This window comes from Lytechinus variegatus, chromosome 1 (genome assembly GCF_018143015.1).
Source record: "Lytechinus variegatus isolate NC3 chromosome 1, Lvar_3.0, whole genome shotgun sequence".
In the NCBI taxonomy this organism is placed as follows: domain Eukaryota; kingdom Metazoa; phylum Echinodermata; class Echinoidea; order Temnopleuroida; family Toxopneustidae; genus Lytechinus; species Lytechinus variegatus.
The window spans coordinates 21,974,067-21,999,592 of record NC_054740.1 but is presented as its reverse complement, the minus strand read 5'-3'; the positions used below and the strand labels follow the sequence as shown (position 1 = coordinate 21,999,592).

The following is a 25,526-nucleotide window of genomic DNA, read 5'->3' as shown; positions in this document are numbered from 1 at the left end:
TGAATGATTTTTTTGAACATGTGATTTCTCATAAGTTGAAGGTATGCAGTTAAATCATTTTGAGTGAAATAAAGTGGAATAAAAAGGAATTAAAACGCGAATGAGAATTAAAAAAAAAAACAATCTGTTATCAACATCGTCGCCTGAAATATTTTTTTTTAATTCAATCAAATTCAATTCAAATAAACATTTATTTTCTTCCATTTCATTACATTTCTCGTAACCATTAATTCATACAAAAATCAATATTATGAAGAATATGAATATGTACATGTTGGGTTTAAAGAAGAAGGCGTATACCTATAAAAGCTGAGCCTTGTGGTGAGATACGCCTGTAGACAAAAATGCAATACAATATCAGAGAAAGCAAGAAAATCCACAAAATGTTGTGAAAATCAATCTGTCGAATATTTTGGTCAGTTTAGAAGTTTGTGCATGGTTTCCGTTTGAATATAATTATGTGCAATATCTGACGATGTCAGACTTTAACAGATCGAAGGAGAGTTGAAGAAGGTTAATAACATTTTTTTTTAAATCTAGATAGTTTTATATCGATGCCTCATAGATATCATGAGCCGATAATTATGTTGTATGGATGTTCACCATGTTCACCTTGACACCAAGTTTTTTTTAATAAAAAATAAATTAGTGAGATAAGCATAATTATTAAGGAAGTTAACTTTTTAAAGGTTTAATGTTTGTACGACACATGTAAGTGGGAAGCCCCCATTTTTTGTGATAAAATAGGAATTTCAAAAAGAGCCACTTTCACAGAAGTTTAAAAATATTTTATGCAATTATTGTAGACGTATCAATACTATAAACAAATATATTTTATACCGCCATAATTATTAATAATCTAAAAAGTATGAGAAAGATTTGGAATTTTATCTTATTTTGGATCAGACAACTGGGCACGTGTGTTTGATATTGGATTGAGACGTTTGCCCACTCTTTTATGTTAGATACTGTGATCTGATTGGTAGAACCTATTCAGTGAAATCTTATCGCTGACCAATAACAGAACACCGTCAATAGTCTTTACAAACCAGATTTCAACACCGTTTGAGAGTTATCGCAAAATGTAGACGACGGCGATGGTTATCGTAGAAAACAAGCTGAAACGAAATCGTGTATTCTTTTACAACCTGTGATAAATATTTTATAGTAGAATGATGATGATAAATGAATAAAACTGTGATGAACACAGCATTCGAAACCGGAAAAAAATGTGACTAGCTTTCAGACTAAGTGGCTCCTCCGCGCAACGAGATGATAAGAAGCGAGCGGGAGAACGCACGCTCACACGTGTAAGGATTGAGCGGACCGCTCGCAGAGATAACACCACCGCAGGGGAAAGTTCCACATGGCTCATATAAATCATATCAACGTGCGACCGTCAGGCCATAAATCCAATTGATTTGCACTTGTGCCTTGCTCGACAGTAATTCAGTTACAATTTCATTACTTGCTTGAAACCTACTGTTTATTCTTTTGATGCAATTCCTGGATACCTGCTGCTGGTGACCCGGAGCAGAATAACCACTGTTTGTCGTATTTTGACAACCAAAGACCAAGGATATATCAAAACAATCGTTTTCACTGCAAAGCTCCGTCTACATAAAGACCTGGATGGTTTCAATTTTCATCATATATTCAGATGAAATAATTTCCAGGACCAAACCACCAACATCATTCTTGGTATGAAATCTTCAACATCAAGCTCACGAACCCTAACTTGGAAATTTTAGCGAAACATTATTTTTGCAATCTTGCAAGAATTGGAATACACATTGCTGGAAGCAGAGGGCTATCCTATTTTGTAGGTTAGTATACTTTTCTTTTTGTGTGTTTCAACGTTTGTTCCTGTAAACTATATGAAAATATAAGCTTTTTTTTACTATCATCTAGGCTCCGCACTAGCGTTTTTTCTTGGTGGCTCTATCGGGGCTCTATCGGTCCACCAAAATTATCAATGTCATGATTTTGGTGGCCCGCAAAGCAAATTTAGTGGGCTGAAACAATAGAAAACATTATCAAAACTTTAGTAGCCCAACCGGGCACCAAGTGTTGGATTTTAAAGAAATTTGGTGGCCCAATTCTCATTTTGGTTGCCCTGGGCCATCGGGCCACTGTTAATGTCGAGCCTTGCTATGTTGTGTTTTTCTTGTTGTTGTTGATGTTGTTTTGGTTATGATTTTTTTAGGGGGGGGGTGGTGTTATGAATAAAACGTCGCCCTGCATCTTGTGTTACTTTTAACTTCTAAGATTCGTGTATCTGATGGCTGGTTCCACTTCATACTGACAAAATATCACCATGAAATCATCAACCAATTTATAGATCGACGACAGTTGAAGTAAAGATCACGAAGGTAATGGTTGAATCTCCTTGCCAACAACCTTCTTCTTCTTTGTCGTTATTCCCCCGGTATTTGAGGATCAGTGGGATCGACAACCAATAAATATTCCAAGAAATAGAGAGCATCAAGTTACCGGGTTCATGATGATTTATACCAAAACGTAACCCTGGATCTGTCTTCCCATGAGGGTTAATATTGATTCTCTTGAACTTTGAACTTTGAACTTTATTGAATAAATACCTTTTGGCCCCAATTGGGGCAAATAAAGGCTCAAACATTTGAACAAAAGTAACATATTTACAAATTGGTAATATACATACTACATGGTGAGCTCACACTTAAGTAGTTGGGCGACATGCAGCGGGGCGAATAGGTCAGAAGTCAATCGCAACAAACATGGATTGTGTAAAAGGGTGGTATGTAAAAGGTCTAATATGATCTTGAACACCTGACTACTAAATTCCAATTTCGTGAATTTCTGGTTACAGTAAAAGAAAGTGATAATTCTTTTCGTAGTCACTGTTTTCCCACTCTAATTGAGGGGAAGCTACAGGAAACCAATATTTTGATGTTTCGCTGCTAGAACTCAGTAAAAACCAGCACAAGCTGCGCCGCGACCTAGTGAACATCCTCCTCCCACAACTTCGGGATGTATGCGAAACTAGTCACCATGAACTGACATTCCGGTCCGCTGGAAAGTCTGATAAAACAAACGCAAATTTTTGTCTGAATCCCTCTAATTAATCCGACGAGTCGAAGATTACCACCCGAATCGCGAAGAAGTGTGCCGTGTTTGATTGACGGCTCGATTTGTTTATATTTCTCTAGAAGACAATCGCTCTTGTGAAGATTATGTTTATTCTGTCAAATTATCATGCGTTTCCTTTCCATCTTCGCTCCTATTTGCCACTTCCATGGTATTACTAATAATGAGATGACTGTGATATTTTTGAAGGCTGGATGAAAACATCTGTTTCTTCTGTATGACTTCCTAGAGATGTTCAAAATAGATGCATTAATTTAGAAAGATTGTCAAGCTGTTTAGTGTAAAGTCTGGCATGACATTGCACTTTAAACTTGAACTCGTAAAAGAATTTCTGCAATCGAACATAATTGTACTGTACATTAATGTCACGTTTTTCTTTCACATTCTTTCATTATGTTACTGAATATAACATATTCAAAGAGTTGTCTATGTTTAGCAAATTTAATTTTCTAAAAGTGAAATCATAAAAACAATCTTGTCGTTTATTGATGGTTTCAGAGGTTTATGTATTTCTCACTCACGGGGAAGAATTTTTGGCATAAATTGGGTTTTATACCTGAATGAATCGTAATTGTAACATGTTTATTGTTAAAAATGTGGGCTGGATTCCTTCATGTGTCGAATTCCTCTCTAATTAGAGTTGACGGGAATAAAAGTGTACTATTACAATACCATACATATTGCCATCAAGATAACCAATATTGGGTTACTCCCTTCTGGTAACTATACCACCGTTGAAATATGACAGGGGTGTGTCTTGCGGCTCGTTGATGGCGAAAATTTAGCGATGAACATAGCTGCACATTATTTTACATGATTATGGAAAAGAAGTCTAAGGAAAGATAGAGTGGCATGTATTATATTCAAGGTATGGGATATATTCGTCCTCACCTTTCACATGAGCATACCAGGACCAAGTTCTGTCCTATTCATGATATTCTTTCACCAAGTATAATCATAAAGGTATCAATATCTCCTTGTGCTGAAATCAATGAAGTTCGAAATGAAAGACGTCTAACGGACATCAAGACAAATCAAAACATAATTGTGATTTGTGACATGGATGAAAATATAAAATAAGAAACTTAAAGAATAATGAAGGTAAGAACGTATATATGACGTATTCAAACATATAGTAAAATCATCAAAACTTCTAACCGTTATGCATATTTCATCATTTCGAAAGTTTTCTCACTCTTGAAATAGAATCCTCAAGTTTTTAAAGTCAAGTCCATACATTTTCCTACGTCATTCCATAATTCCTCCATGGTGAGTGGACCAGACAACGTGTGAATTTTGTCGGCTAGGTCGTCCCCTCTGGTAGAAAGCCCCCCTGGTATAAAACCCCCTGGGCCTTCACAGCGCCATTCTCAGTTTCGAACCTATCACCACTCTACCAGAGAGAGAAAGCCACACTAGAAGAAACATCTCGGTGATGACTTCCAATTTCTATTTCTTGCCCTCATCTATTACCCACTCTCATCCGATCTCTCTCACCTTCCTCCTGCTAAGCTATGATGATTCAGTTGAAATTCAAGACCCTCCTGTACTTCTTACGATGAGGGATAGATTGATTCAATTTTCAGATTTGATGGAAACCCCATTTCTCTTTCACTCGTTCTTGATTTGGCTTCGATTGATGGAGTCTGAAGTATTTCATCCATGCGTTAACCTTTTCTTCTGTTTTCATCAATCAACTTTCAACAGTCTATCTTCTATTACCCTTGCCCCTCTCTCTATCTTTATAAGTTTCTACCCCCTCCCCCGTATACGTGAATAAAGTTCTCTCAATAGGTTTCTTTAAATCTATCCGTTGAGTCATTCCATCACCTTATTTCGTATTTTACTTTTGTCAATAAAGCCATGGCATGGACATGATGAAGTCCAAGTTTCTACTGCATGGTCCACTAAATAATTGATGAAATATCTCTAGAAAATACAACATCCTTTTTCTGATCTCAATACAGATAAGAACATTATTTTTTGCTAATTCACCAATTCATTCATTCTATTTTAAATAAAAATATACACGACTTCCAAAGGGTTTGTTTTTTTGTCGATTTCTACATATTTGCGCGTTTTTTTTTTCAGATATTGTCTCATATCTGTTTGTTTCGGGCACACCCGAAGCCATAATTAAAAACTCTATTTTTTAAATTCCTTTTCTTTCATCAACAACATGATTATAAACAATTAAATTGTTTACCAATCCATAAATACTAAAGTTGAGAGGAAATCCATATATTTTAGGCCTTTTCTCATTGCGATCGTGCCATGGTTTGTTTGTTTTTTCGTGTGTGATTGAACAGGAAGGGGGATTAAGTTGATAATCATAATCAATTACAGTAGTAAAACCAATCTGCAATATGGGCGTTTCTTTAAGTTGAACGTGGGATCAAACTGTCCTTGTGAATTACATGTCTTAACAATCTTACCTCCATACTAATATAATAACATGGGGATTTTTACCCACTCATTTGCAAATTTTACTTATTTTTTATTTCTACTCGTGATTTTGATCGATTGTCAGAAGAAATGAAAAAAGTCTGATGCAAAATTAAAAAGATGAAATTTGTTTTTATTCAACGGTTTATGTCATACTTCTCTTTTTTCAATTCCCTTTCCTTGTCTGTGAATCTAGACCTGCTCTCTTCGCTCATTTGATCTCATGGTGATCTCATGGTGATCTTCATGGTGTACCGTGAAACCTACTACACTAATCTTGGTCGCCATGGAAACCTTCAGAAGTTATATCATTTGATCTCCTCGTATTTTTGTGTTTTGTTTCATTTTATTAAATCTGATAAATGAAGATTTAACCTGTTTATTCAACACATGGTCTGAGAAGGGATCAAGTGATAAAAGAAAGTTCCACTAGACTACTTTCCAAACTTAGCCGTCTCTGTTAATAATTACAACAAAGAAATCGTCGTTGACTCTGCCTGTTGGAAGTGGATTCATCTGAAATACAGATGGTATTATAAAACCTGTTTTTATATTTCCGCTTGTTATTATTTTGTAGATGATTGTACTGGGTCAATGCTAATGTGATTCTTTATTTTTCTTACATGTGTAAAAACCGTTATTGTAATTGCAATTACGTGTTTGCTCGTTTCTTTTCTACTACGACTATATATACACACCCCTTCTTTGGTAATATAAAGCACTTTTAGTGCTGGTCAGTTAGCGGAATTATGTGGACACGGTGGACAAAAGCGTGATTTTTTCTCCAGACCTTTGTTTATGTATAAGAATTAAGAATGGGGTATGCTCCAAAAAATCTGGCTGCAGGAACAGTGAAAAAATGGGTGAAAATGTCAGAATTTATGAGTTCAGATTTGTCTGGTATATAGACTAGCGCTAGTGCAAAACTCAATAGCAGTGCATTATTTTGCATTGGATTAGTTCTTGAATTCAGACCCTTTTTGAACAGATCTTCTGTTTGTCCTCGCATCTCAATGCACCAAGTATCTGAATGAAGATGCTAACCAAGCCGAAGGGTGACGGTGGAGGGGGTTGAATGTTGGTGTGTGTGTACATATTTTGGTCTTGGGGTAAAGGTGTGCAAGACACATTTTTTGCATGTGTTGGAAATTGCGTTGCCATGGTAACAGTGTATTATTGCAAAAATAAGGTAAAAATCTTGCAGTCAGAACCAGTTCCTCTGTTTTTAACCGATTCTCATGAAATTTGGCACACACATTGGTCTTGAGGTGAAGATGTCTAAGACACACTTTTGTGTGTCTTTCAGAAATCTTGTTGCCATGGTAACAACATATTATCTGGTGAAAATTGGGAAAAAATCTTACAATTCAAACTGCTTCATCAGTTTTCAATCAATTCTAATGAAATTTGGCACACACATTGGTATTGAAGTAAAGATGTACTAGGCACTTTTTGTGTGTGTTTCAGAAACTGTTGTCATGGTAACAAAATATCATATGGCAATATTTAGGTAAAAAACTTGCAATTTGAACTACTTCATCAGTTTTGAACCAATTCTCGTGAAATTTGGCTCACACATTGGCCTTGGGGTAAAGATGTGCAAGAACCTTTTTTTTGCATTTGTCAGAGAGTGCATTACCAGGGTAGCCACATATGATAGCCAGAAATGTAGGAAAACTTGTGGATCAAACTTCTTCCCCTGTTTTTAGTCAGTGCTCATAAAAATTGGAAGAAATATTCATCTTAGGGTAAAGATTCATATTAAATTCTAAATGTCTTCTCTGCATTAGAATGTGGGGGTATTAATCACCTTCATTAATATTTCTGGGTTCGGGGGAAGGGGCAGGATTAGTCCTTTAAATCTGACATCAAAGAAGGTTAAAGGCAGTGGCCATTAGAAACATAAAAATGATAAACACTCTTAAAAAACGCATCCCCTTAAGGGCATATAGGCTGGAGGTACACTGGGTGAATATGAAACCTTCTGCTGAAGCAGAGGAGTTCCAACACTGGCAAGCAAAACAAAATGTGTACCCCTTCTACTTTCAACAGCTGATTTTCCAAACCTTAGTTCCACCTCCCCAAGATGTGCACCCCTCCCCATACCACTTTTAGTTCTACTTCCCCATGCTCAAACCAGTCTACACCTTTGTCCCTCAGGGGTCAATGCATTTTTAAAGCTAGACATTACTCTTTTTTTTTGGGGGGGGGGGGTCTTTAGAAAATGACCTCATTAAAATTACAGTTGAAGAATTATGACTAGGAAATTAACCCCCCCCCCAAAAAAAAATAGGGGGCTGATAATACTTTTTAGCAGAAAATGCCCCCCCCCCCTTCGAAGGTAAGAAGAGTCCATTGCACTTCAGACCATCCATTTGAAGCTTAATGCATTCTGATTTGAAAAAAAGTTTACAGTACCCAATTAACCATTGTTTATTTATATTCTCCTACTCAGTCTTTTATTCATATTCCGTTCCTACTCTTTTTTTTCAACTTTCTCATCACTCTTGATTTTGAGCTTCACCATGCCATCTCCTTCTGTTTCCTATCTCTCTCTAAGTATATTTTTTCTCAGTGACATATTTTAAAGTGTACCTTTAATCATGCAACTAATTATTATAGAAATATAAATATATACAAAAATATCTGCACTTGTTTTAGAAATTCACTTGCAAATCCATGACTCAGTAACATACCATATCAAAAATATACCTATGTGCACAATAGATTTTAGCCTTATATTTTCTTTCATTTAATTTTTTCAGTATATTTCTGTGACAGCCCCTGCTTCATGCTTCAAATAAAACATTGATTAATTGGACACCGGAAACTTTTTTTTTTCAAAGCAGAATGTTTGAGGCTTTAAATTAATATGCTGAAGTGTAAAGGATTTCCCCTTTTTTTTTTGGGGGGGGGGTTAAGTTCCTAGTCGTTATAATTTCATTTTAATATTTATGTGGCAATTTTCTAAAGCCCCCCTCCCCCAAATAAAAAATGTAAGGGGTGTTTTTTTAAGAGTGTTTAAGTTCCTCATGGTCATGGCCTTTAACCTTCTATATTTTTATGTTGTCAGTTTTTAAGGACCTTCTCCGCCCCCCCCCCCCAAAAAAAGCCTATAAATATTATTGAAGGTGATTAATACCCTGCGCTATTATATGACGTTATAAAGGGGAATCAAACCCAAATAAACACTTGTTTTTAGAGGAAAATGAAAAATCAGACAAGTTTATAGGTCAAAGTTTGAACAATATCGGACAAACCATAACAAAGTTGTGAACATATTAAACTTATAAACATTGGTAATCACTATACCCATGAAGACTTCAAATTGACCGCATATGTGATGTCACAGTGATTTAAGAAGGCTAGGACCACTCTTCCATGTACTGGAATAATTAATTAGCTAAAATTTCTTTTTTTAAAAGTTTTACTTCAAATTATATCTTTCTTTCATGAGGACATAAAACATACTACCGGGTTTATATTACGGCCCCAATGGAATAGGGATTTAGGAGAAAACCAAAAATCCTGATAACTACTAGTCTTATGGGAAAGTTGTCCTTGCGGCCCCACCCCTTGTCATAATTTACTTACCCAGTTGCCAATTTGAATTCTACATACTAGTAGCCTTAGGGATCTTGATTTTAAAGCAGCCATAACTATATTTTGCTTGTCCGATTTCTTTAAAACTTTCACCATTCTTATTTTTCTCCTTTTCCATGCACACAACATTATGACCAAGGCTTGATTCCCTTTTAATACTGAATATGAATCTTTACCCAAAATGAATATTTGTGTCAACTTTTATGAGCACAGGCTGAAAACTGAGAAGTAGACTGATCCACAATGAGTTTTCCCCATATTTCTGGCTAAATGTGGTTACCAAGGCAATGCACTCTCTGACAAAAGGTTCTTGCACATCTTTACCTCAAGGCCAATGTGTGAGCCATAATTATTTCATGAGAATTGGTTAAAAAAAAAAAAACTGATGAAGTAGATCAAATTGCAAGGTTTTTACCTAAATTTTGCCATATAATATGTTGTTCCCATGGCAACACAATTTGGAAAAACACACAAAAAGTGCCTTGTACATTTTTACTTCAAGAGAATCGGTTAAAAACAGAGGAACTGGTTCTAACTGCAAGATTTTTACCTTATTTTTGCAATAATACACTGTTACCATGGCAACACAATTTCCAACACATGCAAAAAATGTGTCTTGCACACCTTTACCCCAAGACCAAAATATGTACACACACACCAACATTCAACCCCCTCCATCGTCACCCTTCGGCTTGGTTAGCATCTTCATTCAGATATACTTGGTGCATTGAGATGCGAGGACAAACAGAAGATCTGTTCAAAAAGGGTCTGAATTCAAGAACTAATCCAATGCAAAATAATGCACTGCTATTGAGTTTTGCACTAGCGCTAGTCTATATATCAGACAAATCTGAACTCATAAATTCTGACATTTTCACCCATTTTTTCACTGTTCCTGCAGCCAGATTTTTTGGAGCATACCCCATTCTTAATTCTTATACATAAACAAAGGTCTGGAGAAAAAATCACGCTTTTGTCCACCGTGTCCACAAGTAGGGCATTTTTGACGCTAACAGACCAGACTATTTCGGTGCTTCACCAATCCCTCTCTAAGCGCGCGCTACACCCAGTTTCTTTTTCTGTTCATCAGCCGCCCCCCCCCCCCCACAATCACTGTGTGGAGTTACCCCACTCCTCCTTTCAATGTATTTGATTCACATCCACTGACAAGAGAATGGGGAAGATTATTTACATATAAATGAAATACACAATATCTATGCCTATGGATGTAACATATGCTGTCCTTGAACAAGACACGTGCCCTATTGAACATTTGTAGGATGCATCATGGGCACATGACGGTTGCATTTTGCTAGTAGAAGAAAATAATGATTTTGTGCACTGTGAACCTATAGGATAGTGTCCCGCTATCATAACTCTTAGATCATTGATATTATTTATATCATAGTAAACAAATCAATTAACCTTGTAACACGTACCTTATACGTTGTTGTTGTATGAAATCTGATCACGAATTGATGGTGTAAGATAATACTTATTTTGTCACCGTTAGGTTTATTCAGGTGTCTTCTTTTGGTTAATGGTGTCAAAACAAATCAAACATGTAGGCCCTAATAAATTTCATACAACCTAGTTTACTATGAACTTAATATACGGTTATTCTTTGAGGCCCGTATTCTGAACTCGAATTTATCTGGTCTAAAGTGACTAAAAGCTCCAACAGTAAAAGTTCAATTTATAAAATAATTTGACAATCAATTCATTCATATTTGTCAAAAATAATGAATATTATTGTTTTCTTTATCACTGATGCGTGATCAAGGAGTAAAGAAAAAAAAACTCTTGACATCTTCAGGTTTCCATAATTTTATCACAGAGTTAGACCAGTATGGTCTAAAATAAATCAGACTTCAAAATATGGTCCTAAGAATTTAAAGAAACCTTAACAAAAAAAAATGATAATTGAAACAACAAAATGTTCCATTTTTAAAGCAATACTTTGTTTTATATTGCCTTTTAGATTTAATTTTTTGTTCATAAATTATAAATCAGATTGTGTAAAGCATTTTGCTGTGTTAGGCAATGATTCTCATTATCTTTTGTGTAATGAATGTTACCACCAATACAGTCGTTCTGTTCATAGCTTATTCCTTTGTTATTCTGTCATACCATATACAGAACGCGAAGTGGTAGAAAAATTTAATTGGTTTTTCACTCTCGGCGATGCGCGCAACCACAGGAAATGAATAAAAACGTGCAGAAATGAAAATTCATCGCCGCAAATTTAAATTTGTATTCTGTCCAATTGTATGGGAAGATTAAGCGTTATCAAAGTCGATTCATCATCATGCGTTCTAATAATTAGTATGAACGATGCTCATTGACCATAACAGACAGGGAGGGGATAACTCCTTACCATGATCCGTATTCTACAAAGACAAAGCATCACAACATTACTATTAAATATTATTCAGTTATTATTATTTGCATTAAGTCTGTACATTGTGTATAGTCATCTCCAAACCAGTTAGGCTTGGCATTGAAGTATATAGCACCTCGATCAGAAGATCAAGTTCAGGGTTTTGATATCATGCTCATCTGCGATGCAATGATCACTTTCATCAAACGGAAATACTTGACAATACTCGGGGTAACATGACTCATGCATTGTATCGGTGTTCCTGAATAGGTGACTACTACATGTGATGTTTAATTTGTTTAAACATACCTTGTCTTATCATGATTCAGCACATGACTAAAGACCCCTAACATTAAAGTGATTGGTTAACATTGGTTTGACTTTTAAAATATCTGAGCTAGAAGGTCACACTTGTCACCTGTGTCTGTGATATGTTCCAAAAATGAAGCCCATAAAAAATTGCGTTCGAAAATGATTATTTAGTGCTTCAAAAATTGAAATATAAAGTGACCGGAAACACCATCTTAATTTCATCCCATACACTTATGTGTACTATTTAGGTGTCTAGAAGACGCCTATTTACAAAATCAGGGTTTGCCTTGTAGTTTTAGCTCTTTATTCTCAATAATGGTTGTTTTCAGGGTTTATTAGTTCTAATACATGCACTTGTACACATGTTTCATCTTGGTTTGAGAATTTTTTAAATCGGCTGCTCACAAAGTTAAACAATACCTTTAACGTCTATTAATCAACACAGTCTCGTAATAAATCGTGATGTTGTTGGCCAACACGACGGAGTAAATTTTCCTGTTTTCTGCCCTTTTTAACAGCCCCCCCCCCGAGCCCCCATTATTATTACTTTGTCAGGATGGAGCAGCTGTTGACTGGATGAATGATATTAAATCATCAATTCATTGATATGATAATTGGTTTGTTTATTGGTTTCTTTCGTTACTTGATAAATGAGTTAAACACCAGGCCGCTATTATGAATAAAGGTAACTTGAGAATCATTACAATATTGATACTAGACAGGTTGAATCATGGACCGATTACTCTTGTAGGTCCAGGGAAGTGTTATGTAGAGAAGTGTTATGTAGAGAAGTGTTATGTAGAGAAGTGTTATGTAGAGAAGTGTTATGTAGAGAAGAGAAACGGCTTATACCATCGAGCTAACGCAGAGAGCCATGCTCGATGATACAGAGCTCCATGCTTATACCAAACAGCTATTTAGCTCCATGCTTATACATTGTAAAAAATGCGGTGTTAAAACTGACACCAATTGGTGTAAACAGAGGACCACACCCTGGGGTGTTAAAATTACACCCTAGAGATTAAACATAACACCAAAGAGTGTAAATGCAACAACAAAAGGTTTTGTAATAACACCTATAGGTGTAAAACTATCACCACCAATATAACACCGGTGTAAAATAAGTGGTGTGGTCCTCTATGTACACCGGTTAACACCACAGTTTTTGCTGTGTACCAAAGAGCTATTACCATCGAGCTAACACAAAGCTCCATGTTTATACCATTCTGTGTTTAATAGCTCCATGCTTATACCCGGGCTTATACCATGGCAAGTTGGGTGCACGACCTTCTCGAATTGAGTGCTTTTCAGTTAGAAATTGAGAACATTTTCAATTTCATGTTGAAAATGTTTGTCATGGGTGGAAAGAAGAGGGACAACGAATAGAACCTTCAGTACTGTATGACTGCATGACTGCGAAACATTAATGGGATTGGTGTCTGTTGGATCTCCTTAACATTGATTGAAGAGACTACCAGTGGAAATATGCAAGACATTTTTATTATTTATTTATTTTCTTTCAATGAAAGAAAGGCCTAGCTATAATAGTAGTCAATCAAGAAGTACATTACCCTTAGCTTCACTTTGTTTGTTAAATCTTGTCTTCAAGATTGAAGAGACTACCAGTGGAAATATATTCAAGACATTTTAATATTTATTTACTTTCAACTGTTCAAGTAAGGAAAGGCTTTGAAATAGAAGTCAAGTAAAAAGTACTTTACCCTGGGCTTCGGTTTGTCACACCTATAGTCACGTGACTTTACAAACATCTGGAAGACATTGATTTCCTGTATCCTGAATGTTACTAAACAGTTTCCATGGTAACCGTAAGGACTAAGGATTTCTTTGAAAATTAAAAATTCCCTAAAGTGTATTGACTTATCGCCCCTACCACTAAAATGTAGAAATGGGTAATAATTCCGTCAATATTTTGACTTTTGTTCTCTTCCCGACAAAGGCGACAATTTAGGTTAAGTAGCTCACGTTGTTTGGTGAGACAAGTTCCTTTACCTTGACAACTAACGGCGGAAGAAAGTACTTTGTCGAGTTTTTAAACTCCGGAAATGCTGTACTAATGAGATAGTACTTAGGCACTTTCAGTCGACTCGTCAGCCATGTTTATTGTTCAATAGTAGCTTATCTGATATAAGAGGGATTAGCCTGATATTGAACGTGTTTAATTATGCAGACAACTGTTTGTTATCAACAGTTTTATCTCATACTCACGATTCCATTATCATTTAACTAATTTTGCCTCATAATGTCTGGTCAGCTAATGATGGATTTCTAAAAGTGCATAACAAAAGACGGTATATGTTATCAGTCCATGATGTTATAGAGATGGACATCGCTCTACTTTGAGTGTCCTCTAGCATTAATAGCTCTTGAGAAAACTTATGTTTGAAACGAGGAAATAATTTTACCTCTCAAAATTTCTGGTGTAAGAGAAAAGCTGTCAACTATTGACTATTAAACATTGTAAGTAGCATTTGGCTGCATGTCCCATGCACACATCACTTTGGAGCCCTATTGATTATCAGCCCCTAACAGTTGTTACAAAGGAATGAGGGAATACTATAGTTACAACATAAAGAGAAAGGAGGAAACTATGTCCAGAGAAATTACGTCACTGATGATGTAATTATTAATTATTAATGACCGGACATGATGGCTCAGTGGTAAAGCGCCCGCCTCATGGACGGGAGGTCGTGGGTTCGATCCCCGGCCGAGTCATACCAAAGACTAATAAAAATGGGACCTTATGCCTTCTTGCTTGGCGCTCAGCATTTAGAATGGAGAAGGGTAATAATAACTTATTATGTTAAGCAGGGCCCGCTGGAAGAACAGCTTACAGCTGAGAGTGGCTACCCTGGGTAAATAAGAGTTATTATTATTATTATAATTCTTTATGCGTTTTGATACGCGTGTTTTTCGTGTTTTTGACCGCGACTTTTGGCCCCTTTTCTAACTTTTGCATGCTATGAGAAATGATTCGAAATACTTTCTTGCAGTCAGAGTGTTTTTCCAATGAATTGCAAAATGGACACTATCTACTGCCAATAAATAAAAAAAAACAACATATCAAATTATTCGCTATTAATTAAAACTATGTATCGGAAATAAAGTTTCGGAAGAGTGGAATGTGAGGTCCAAACAATAGAGTACCTGACCGGAAGGAGACAAGAAGATAGACGTGGATGATTTTGGGCGAGATGAATATCCCTTTCGGATGCACACTAAAATGTGTGAAAGTACTATTATCATGATTATGGCAAGACAATGGCGAAGTCATACGCCGCAAAAACTCCGGTGTTGATTAAACACCAGCCTGGAATCTATATATGTCCAGTTGTCCACACCAGAGAAGTATTGAAGCAACATCAGTTTGGAATCAAACCGATGCTGTTTTGATACTACTTGGTGTTGTATAAACACCCATATGGTGTTAGACCAAAACGAAACTGGTGTTGCTTAACACTTCTCTGGTGTGTACATATTCCAGGCTGGTGTTAAATCAACACCAGAGTTTTTGCAGTGTACCATCAGTAGTGATACCTATTCTAGACCAAGCATTACCATTTACACTATTTCCAATGACAGACCGTCAATCAATCTGTTTCATTGGTATTACTGTGGCATTCAATCTGACCAAAAAGAGAAACGGATGGAGGGGAGGAAACACGAGTACGGTCTAATGGCTCTATGCCAGTCAAGCGTTACATCTTACCCAGATGGTTCCATTTTTGTTTCATTCTGGGGTAAACGCCCCCTTACCACCCCCATATGCCCCTCCCCTCTCTTATACACACTCCCATTCTCTAACTCACTCTCTCATTCTTAATGATAATAATATATTTTTGATAAAATATAAAAATAATCATTCAATATTGTGGCGCATACTCTTTTTCTCCCACCTACCCACCCCCTTCTCATTTTCCCTCCCTCTCTTCTATTTTTCTCTTTATCTATCTCTTCCCCTTTTCACTTATTCTCTGCAGTTTCCTCTTCTTTTTTGAAGTTTGTAGATCTGCAGTTTTTCCTCTGTAAGTTCACAAGTTCATATCGAATCTTGATATGAGGCCATAATGGTCCCTCGGCATCCACCGATAATCACTCTGCATGTACATCATTTATTGGGTCTGGAGGAAAGACAATCAAAGTTGACATCTCTGCAGATTTAATTAAACAAATAGAATTTATCTGTGTATGAAAATGATTAATCACGTGTTCATTGGTGTTGACGTAGTTGTAGTTGTTGCAATGGCGCTTTAAACATTTTTTTTCATTTATGATTGTGATAATTAAGACGTTGATTGACACAGGCAGCACTGTCTAATTATTTGTCCCTCTATTCTGATGTGATGTACAACACTGTTACGAATTTATCCGCATTAAAACTTATGAAATCGTTCTGAAATATTGATGAGAAGTATGCTAAATTGTCGTAATAGATCATTTATATTCATGGCCTCATTTCCACATTCATGCTCGTTCGCGAGGTTGGACCACTGACAATACAAAGATCAATGAAAATTGATGAATTAACAACAAAAAGAAAAGAAAAAAGTTTGATAATTATATACTTGTTTGTAATTCAATAGAGCCTATAGGTGTGGTCATCATGGTATTTGTGTATGCTCTATCGTTTGACTAATTAAAGGATTGTCACAAAGTTACCAATTAAGACCCCCTCCGTATCAGGACCATTGTTGTCTTTGAGTTAAAAAGATATTCATCAACAGAGGAAGGGACAAAAAGTGACAACGACCGAAAAGACACAGCACCGTCCAAGATTTAATTACCTTGAAAAATGTGCGGATACAAGGGTCATACCTGTCTCATCTCAAGCGATGTGAAACCAGGTTGTACCTAATTGAGATGATTGGGATATAACAAGCAAACAACGGTATCTAATTGGGCTCCGTTTTGGACTTAGGGTCTGGGGTTTGTCTGTCTTTGGCTTTAAAGCTGGGCCGGTGGGCTTGGCGGACACGGGCGCGCGTGTCCGGAGGATCAATGGCGTGTGCTGCTAATGAAGATAATTAGTGGAGTCTTGGATCGCGTGGGGCTGATGGTGACTAAGGCTCATTGATTGATGGACGGCATGAAATGACAAATAGAATGTCATAAAGTCTTTCTGAATGCTATCCAGTCATCGCTTGGTTTTTATCCCTAAACAGTGAGAATTGAGAGAGTAATGAATGAGAGACGGGGGAATTCAAAGATAGAATTGAGATCATTGATAATGAGGATCAGAGTGAGAAGAGGAAACCCGTCTGAATGAGTGATTGTTCAGAGCAATTATTTTTTGAGATGATGGAAGGTTGACAATCTCCCCTCTTTATATTTGGTGTGTTACGATGATGGTTACGTGTTATGATGAAAAAATGTTTGTATCGAAATAAAGCAGTAATCTAGATGACTCAGAAATGAAATAAAGCCTGCATTCCTGCAATTCACATTTTCTATTATAATGATACGTTTACAGAAGTATGCATTTTATCAGCTGATATCAACCTCTGCTCCATTGTATCAAGAATTTTATTTCTATCAATCTCTTTACTCTCCCAACCCCCCCCCCCCCCCCCCTCTCTCTAGTGTTATGTTAACAGGACATCGTTATTTTTTATGTTAACATCACTCGTTTGTTTGTTCAGTCTCATGTTTTCAATTCCTCGTTGGCCTGCATTACAGTCCATATTATTTGGGATTTATTAATTTCACTTTCGGCAGTGCAAAACCCCGTATCGATTTTTTTGTTATTTGCAAGTAGGTTTGTAATGATTAAAAATAAATTGAAGATGGAAAAATAATGGGTACAGGCAAAGCCACTGGCGAAACAACCCTAATAAAGAAGACTTGTGTGCATTTATCAATTCAAGCTTTCTGTCGGAGCCAGCAAAATAATTTGCATAAAAGGATACATCGGCGCTTCAGTGGCGCTGACTCACTATAAACATTTTGATTGCCCCTTTTTCATTTCAACAATCTTCTCTCTCAAATCGATACGCCTTTCGCCTTCGGAGGTGTTGTACCATTTCACATTTTATCACAATTAAATGTATTTTCACTCGTTTGGTATGAACTCGGTATGAGGCAACAACCCGAGGTGTAAACTTTAAGAATATTTTATTTAGAACAAAGCTCGTTATCATTCATGGTTATGGTGTTAAGTTTGTAGATACCAGCGGCTTTTATCGTCTGCTCCCCCATATAAAGCGCGGGTATTCGCCAGAAAAATGGCGCCAAAATAGCGAATCAGGGTCAGTATACCAGATGTCAAGGTTCGCGGTCTCCTTCATTATTTCTCCCATCCTTCATCCCCGTCTCATCATGGAAGACTAATTATGAAATCTTTTGTAATAGCTCCAGGCAAAGCTTGAAATAGATGGACATGTGGCTGAGATTCTTGTTGCTCTGTGAATAACATCTGATTCTTGGTAAAGGTAATCCAGCATAAAGGCGATCAGGACATTGTTTTTTATTTTGGGGAAAAATTGTTTCATTTGTGATATTTATAATAAGATCAAAATGGAAAAAAATCTAACACATCATTGTATGCCCAACAGTCTGACAAAGAACAAACTATGACATTTTTAATATTTTGAATGAAATTCTCCCAGATTTTAAAGCTCTATACTCACTTTGACAATTAATTTAATAGAAAAAAAACATGATCAAGGCTGACATTTAATTACAAAAAGAAAAGTATAGCTGAAATCATGGGAACATTTATCCACAGTGTTGGTGGTAAAAACAAAAGTTGGGGCAATAAAATCATGAAGGTCGTGTGATCGAAAAGGCGTTTCTGCGAAAGTGTGTTATTATCCCCAACAGACAAAGAAAATATCAATGTTGGTAAAAAGAACATTATAGAATACGCACTTTGTAGTGTTATAAGCAGGGAAGGACGATTTTATATCCAAAGACTTCCTACAGGAGCAGATGGCACGATGTTATACAATATCATATATGCCCCAACGGATGTCAATCAAGCCGAATTCATATTCACAGACATATTCGGCGCCGAATGAAATCAACCACGTTCAATAAAAGTATAGTTTGTTCTTAAGCACCTGGTCCCCGTTGCATTATGGGAGTTATATCCATGCTATTATTATCATAACTTTGCTCTAAAGTTGTAACTGTCGATCTCTATCTGTTCTTTCTCCCCTTTCTGTCTCTTTTTTCATTTCTTCTCTTCTCTATTTTTGTTTTATTCCTGAAGATAGAACTACATGGTGGGGGTGTAAAAAGTAGTTCACAGTTTAAAAAAAACTAAATGCTAACCTCGGCATATATCTACACATTTCTTTAACTATATGATTTGTAAAAAGAATGATTGATAACTTAAAGTGAGCCTTTCGTAATTATTGCTGGTTGGTAATGGAATACATCGAATAAAAACAAAGAAGAGTAAATCACTTTCCAAGCCTCTCTAGAGTGATAGTTTTTACCATACCATGTTTTTTAACGGTTATTGAACTGGACACAACTGATTCATGATTGATAGGAAGGTTTGTTGTGACCATCGGATATAGTCACACAACGAAGTCATCTAGAGACCGATCGATGCCATTCAATGTAATAGCCTCTATCGTTCTTGGGTCCGTCTCCTTCATGTGACAGAGGCATGGGCGTGGCAAACCTGATTCGAGTTGGAAAAGGAGAATAATCGTTATTTTTATTCCGATAATTCTGGGATAGATTGGCAGGATTTCAAACGGAGTAAATCTTAATTTCAATCTTTACAATAAACCCAGATCCCTTGAGACCTTGCATTGAGGTAGTTCCGTGTTGTTTCGTTGGAAGATGCCTAACTAACATTTGAAGGCAAAGTACTTAAAATTCCAACGTTCCTGCTTTTCTCTGAAACGCCCGGTATGAGTCATAAAGGTGAAACTAGACAAAATATTGGAATATTAATGATATTTTCTTCTTTATTTTATCTCACAGACGGAGACGATATTCACCATGTCTTCACCTGGTGAGATGAACACGACGACCGATGAGATGATGACCGGAAGCGATGGTGGTGGCAGTAAAGAATTCCGGTTCACTGACTACAATCAGCGACTGATCCTAGCCATCACTTTCATCGTCATCTCTGTTATCGGATCAATAGGCAACAGTATCGTCATCGCTGCTGTAGCCATGTCAAGGAAACTTCGGACAGCCACCAATGTCTTTGTGGTCAGTCTCGCCATTGCTGACCTCCTCACAAACTTGTTCTTGCCATGGAACGTTGTTGCTTTGTTGAACGAGGACCGATCACAATGGCCCATGGAGGAGTCGTTCTGCGTGATGGCCGCTATTATTCTCTATACCTGTGTCGGGTCGAGTGTCTACAGTCTTGCTTCAATCGCTCTGAATCGCTTCGTCCTAATCACCCAGCCAATACACGTGTATCACCACTACTACTCCAAAGTTAGAATGGGCATCATGGTCTTGTTCACTTGGATCATTCCTCTGTTCCTGTCTCTCTTGCCTCTCATCTTTGGGCTTGGACAGCTAGGATATGATTCAAAGTACGGTACATGTACTCACAAGACCTCACATCCGTTGTCCGATTACTACAGCCTGACCCAAGCAGTCATCATCTACCCGATCCCATTAACAGTCATCCTGGTGTCCTATGTGGCTATCTACGTCCATGTCCGTGCTCATACCAAGACCATTACAGAGGTCCAGGATACGTCAGAGTCCTCATCATCAACGCACAAGCCAAAAAGGCGGGAAAGTACAGCTCGACGATCGATCAGCAAACGCCAAGTTGAGATCACCAAGAACCTCTTTTATGTCGTCTGTGCGTTTGTCCTCTGCATCACGCCATACTGTGCTAGCTTGGTGATCCCAGGTTCGGAACCCTTCATTCCATGGGCTGGGGCTATCATCCTCATGAATGCTTGTATCAATCCAGTCATATATGCCACCAAGCACCCGCACTTTAAGAAGGTGATGTTTGCTATCATCAGATGTCGGCTATCGGCGATTCCTGAGCCAAGTTCAGACTGTTTACGCGCTCAAGGTCAGCCGATACCATCAAGATGAACAACGAGAAATGATCGATGAAGAACTTGAGCCGATCTCTTGCACATCTAAGACTGTGGTCATCAACCCATCACTTGTTGCACAGGATCCGTTGATAACTTTTTTATATCGGACGGACGGATACAATGCGCATAAAACAAAAGGCTTGAAAAAGATTATCGTACGTGATTAATAATTCCGTACATATCAGACGTAAGAGGTCATTTGAAGTTTTTACGAATTAGAAAACGACTTTCTGTGCATGCGTGTTACAATCGGGTGACGAGGGATGAGTCATTGAACTCTCAAAGATCATCAACAAACTTGTTCGAGTGCCTTGATAAGTTCACGCTACAGGCAGGTGCGTCACCGATGTCATAACAGCTTAATGGTAGTGAAATCATGAAGGAGGAACAATTTGAAACATGCTTAAGAAGTGAACATTAACAGTCATGACCATGATGACAATGGACCAAACACCCTGGTAATATTGGGTTTACTCTCCTGGTTTAAAGGGTGATGAAATCAGTCATCGATCTGAATACAGGAAATTGACTTTTGTTTTCTTCTAAAGACTGAGAGTTTACTTTACACGGTACTAATGGATCCCCTGACTTATAGTCCCAAAATTATTTTTGTTAGAAATAATTAATTTGTGTTGGAATCCACTCAAAATTGTAGAACGATTGCGTAGGTCTACACACCCTTTTGTATTTATTGGGTTTTTCAAAAAAATGAATTATCTCAAATAAAAAGAAATGCTGTATTATGTCCTTTCACAATTTGCTTATCAGACTTAAAAATATATATAAAATTGTTTTTACCTTGTTTCCCCCATTAAACAATACAAGATAACTTCCGTAGGCCATATTTTGTACACTAATGTCATTATACTTGCCGTATTAATGTTTCTAAAATACATTTTTAAAGAATAATGTGTTGTATAAATATTTAAATATTCCCAGACCTTTTAATGACCAGATGAGTTTGTTGCGAGGGAGAGAGAGCATGTGTGTGTTTGGGGGGCAGAGAGAAGAAGATGGTGAGAGAGAGTCGATATTTAAATTATCTCCAAATATTATTGGTGCTATTTTAGTTCATTGAAAAAGAAATTAAAATTGTTTAACCGTGCCTCTTATTGATAAATATAAATATCGTCCTATTTGTATACAGTCACTTATTTGTTCTTCATGAGATTGAACGAATTATGTACAGTGTGAAATGTTTTCGTGTGCTTTTCAATGTAATATATGTATTATAGATGACTTAATTTATGTGATCACACAACGCAAGAAAATTTATTTATGAAAGTAGATGTTTTATTTATAAGATTTTTAGTTTAAAGTATGTATTGTGAAGAAACATTTCTTTTTTCTCATAATTGCTATCATTCGAAATTAAAGTCTGGTTTGCAAGAAAATTTTACTCATAGAAATTTTAGTAGGCCTACATCACGAATTCACAAAACCATTCTTATTTGAAATCAAGACATTATTTACGAACGTATTACATTCAGCTTTTCCAAACTTATCTGGACAGGAAAATTTCTAAACTCGAATGGCGGTAAGTGATGGCACTCGATACGATGTCATGAAATAATAATATGCATTGTTCTCGATTCAGGTTGCTTTTTATTACCGAAATTCTTTTCTACCATTCAGCCAAATTCACTCTAGCCAAATAAACATACGTTGGGTTAAAATAAGTGTTAGTGAGGAAAAAATAATGATAATCTAATAGGAGTATTAGTGGTTGTTTGTTTAAGTCAATTCATCACAGAGCGCTGTTTTTTCTCTATGAAAATGAGAGCATTAAAAATTTCAGAAAAATATATAAATCCAAAATAAAGAAGGAAAGACCCAACTGCGAATTGTGTAGTGTTAGTATTTCTTTTTATATAAACAGAAAAAACTGTTACTATGTTTTCGAGAAGATAACTGTGTGCTCATCACGGCTCTTATGACAGATTTATGCTCGTTGATTTTGATGTTTATTTGATTCCTATAACTTTCCCAGTCATTCACATTATATTTCCATGATAATTGGTAACTAAGTAAGTCCGTCATGACTTAATCGTACCGGAGGGAAACTTTCCTGAGAACAATGAATATACTACAATGGAATTCAATCGAACAAAACTGATCAACCAAAATCGTTCTGCAACGATACTTCTTTCCGTCTTCTTCACTTTCATGGCGTTTGGTCGGTGAAGAGCCAATACGCTCGACTGAAGTATATCATGTATATTGTAGCATTTAGCGTTCTCGGGAATGAAGAAAACAAAAAGTAAATCGGGAAGGGTATGTTCTGCAAGTTGGTAGCAATTCAGTCGTTTCGTATAGTTTTGGAAATAGTGTTTTGTGTATTGTTTTGATTCTGCTACGTGTACATGATTATGTGAGACTTGTCATTGGACGCACATTATTTTTTTTCTCTCTCTTTATCACTATATTGTTTGGTATTTGCATAAAACTGGTGGATTCAATGAAAAATAATAAATTTTGTGACAAGATGAAAATTAAGTCATGTGCTCTGTTATTATTTTTATGGGCAGTAAGTATAAAAAGAGAGCGAGCTAGAGAGAGAGTTAGAGAGGGAGAGGAGATGGGGAAAGAGCCCAAACGCGATGGGGAGAGAGGGTGGATAATATAGCGAGGGGAATGAGCAAGGAGGCGAGGAGGTATGTGTACTGATTTAGTTGGAACAATACTGATTTAAGTGACAAAGCAGATAAAAGTGATTTTTTTTAGTCTTCTAACATAGCGCCTAAAATTAGCTATGATAATAATCAACAATAATTAGCTGACACAACCCCTTTCCCCTGCCTTATACCTGAAACTGAACCTTATTCAAAATAATTCAAAATGATGATAATGCTATTGTGATATATTTGGTAGAGTTAATGAAGGTATCGGGAAAGTGGCGGATGGGCGTAGTCGAATATAATACACACGACCAGGGAGTTTACCAGTAAACACGAAAAGAATATGATAAACCTTTCGAGGGAGGGGGAGGAGGCAGGTATCGGTGATAAATGGAATAGAATTCACGAAAAAAGGTTTTCTGCCAAAAAAATAACCGCATGTGTCATCCAGGGTCATCCCAAAATCATTTTAGAACTCACAACAGCTAATACTCATTTCCATGAAACATACACATACAGGTGCTGATATCCCTTTACATAAATACATCGAAATATAATGAGACAGCTTTTAATTAAAAAAAATAATAATTCAATATTTAACATGAAACCAACCAAGAACGAATAGCAAGAAAATTAACCGCAATTCTCTATTTTTTCCAAATTCAATTTTGGTGAGGCTTTATGAGCACGTGACCTTACCGAACGAACCGGATATCATGCTAAAATGTACATCAATCATGTCAATACTTGCTGGCCAGCATTGAGGAGTGGAAGGTTTCCACTTTCCTCCCCTTTGGATCGATCACAAAGCTCAACTGCAAGTCCAATGTGGATAAAGTCCCATCTGAGAGGCCCGTATTCTAAAGTCAGATTTAATTCATACTCTGGTCTTTAATTTTAACTATGGATAGCCAATTGTGACAAAAATCCCTAACAGCAGGGTTTTAATATATCATATCATTCGACTCTTGAATTGTTATTAAGTGAATGGGAATGATTAAAGAAGATAGTTGTCTTCACCATTCAAGAAGTAGGGATGAGCAAAGTAAACATAAGAAACAAAAAATATAGACAAAATTTTGAAATTGTTGGCTTGCCATAATTTTAGCACAGATTAAGACCACGATCTGAGTTTAACCACGACTTCAGATTACTGGCCAATGTATTCATCTCTGACACTATGAGCTAAAATTGATCTTGAGATGAATGATCAGACTGAAATTAAACTAATAAAACACCAAAATTCATCGAAATCTAATTAAAACCTTATGGAGTTACGATTATTTTAGTTTTGTGTTATTTTTCTGAAGAATATTAATTGTATTATATATCGTCGTATCCTTCTCATCACTTTTACATACATACAATCATTTCATTATAGGTAACTCTACCGTGTAACCAAATAAACAGAAAATAATGAGTAATTACAATTTCTTGCAATATGATATGTACAAAATAAACAGTGCAAGATGACATAAGCCCCCAGATCGGTGCAGATTCTGATCGATCAAAATTATGTTAAACTTCGAATTGCAATAAATTCTTTTGATTTCATCCGATTTCGCGGAAGCCTAGTGTTATACTCGTTTAATATAACATATGAATTTGATTCATATTAATTTCCTCTGGGAATACGTCTCTTTATGAAATCTCTGATTTTTCTTTAATTTTGTACACATAATTCAATTTTTTTTAGTAAGATTTCGATTTAATTAACAAAAACTAGGCTCTAGAGCAAGGGGGTGATGAAATAAAGATGTTATTTTTAGCTTGGTCACATTTGCTCTACGGCGGCCGTACGGCGAGTCGAAAACAGCCGTTTTAACATTTTTTGTACCAGCTAAATATAGGTGGTTTGAATAAAAATTAATAAAACGGGTGTTATCGACTCGCCGTACGGCCGCCGTAGATCAAATGTGACCAAGGTATTTTCCGTGTGAATATGGAAACCGCCTTTTTAGCGCCCTTTTCTGGGAATTTTTTGAG

The 25,526-nt window shown here is 36.5% G+C and overlaps 1 protein-coding gene across 1 annotated transcript; it reads left to right on the top strand.

Annotated features, from left to right (window-relative positions):
• Positions 1 to 1,308: 1,308 nt before the first annotated feature.
• LOC121409273 (5-hydroxytryptamine receptor 4-like) lies at positions 1,309 to 23,403 on the top strand. The gene is made up of 2 exons (XM_041601167.1): positions 1,309 to 1,826; positions 19,823 to 23,403. The coding sequence occupies exon 2, from the start codon at positions 19,841 to 19,843 to the stop codon at positions 20,915 to 20,917; it is 1,077 nt and encodes a 358-aa protein (XP_041457101.1). The 5' UTR covers positions 1,309 to 1,826; positions 19,823 to 19,840; the 3' UTR covers positions 20,918 to 23,403.
• The last annotated feature ends 2,123 nt before the right edge of the window (positions 23,404 to 25,526 follow it).

Excerpts from the sequence above, each read along its gene's own strand:
- LOC121409273 (XM_041601167.1), top strand. The coding sequence starts at position 19,841 with ATGTCTTCACCTGGTGAGATGAACACGACGACCGATGAGATGATGACC.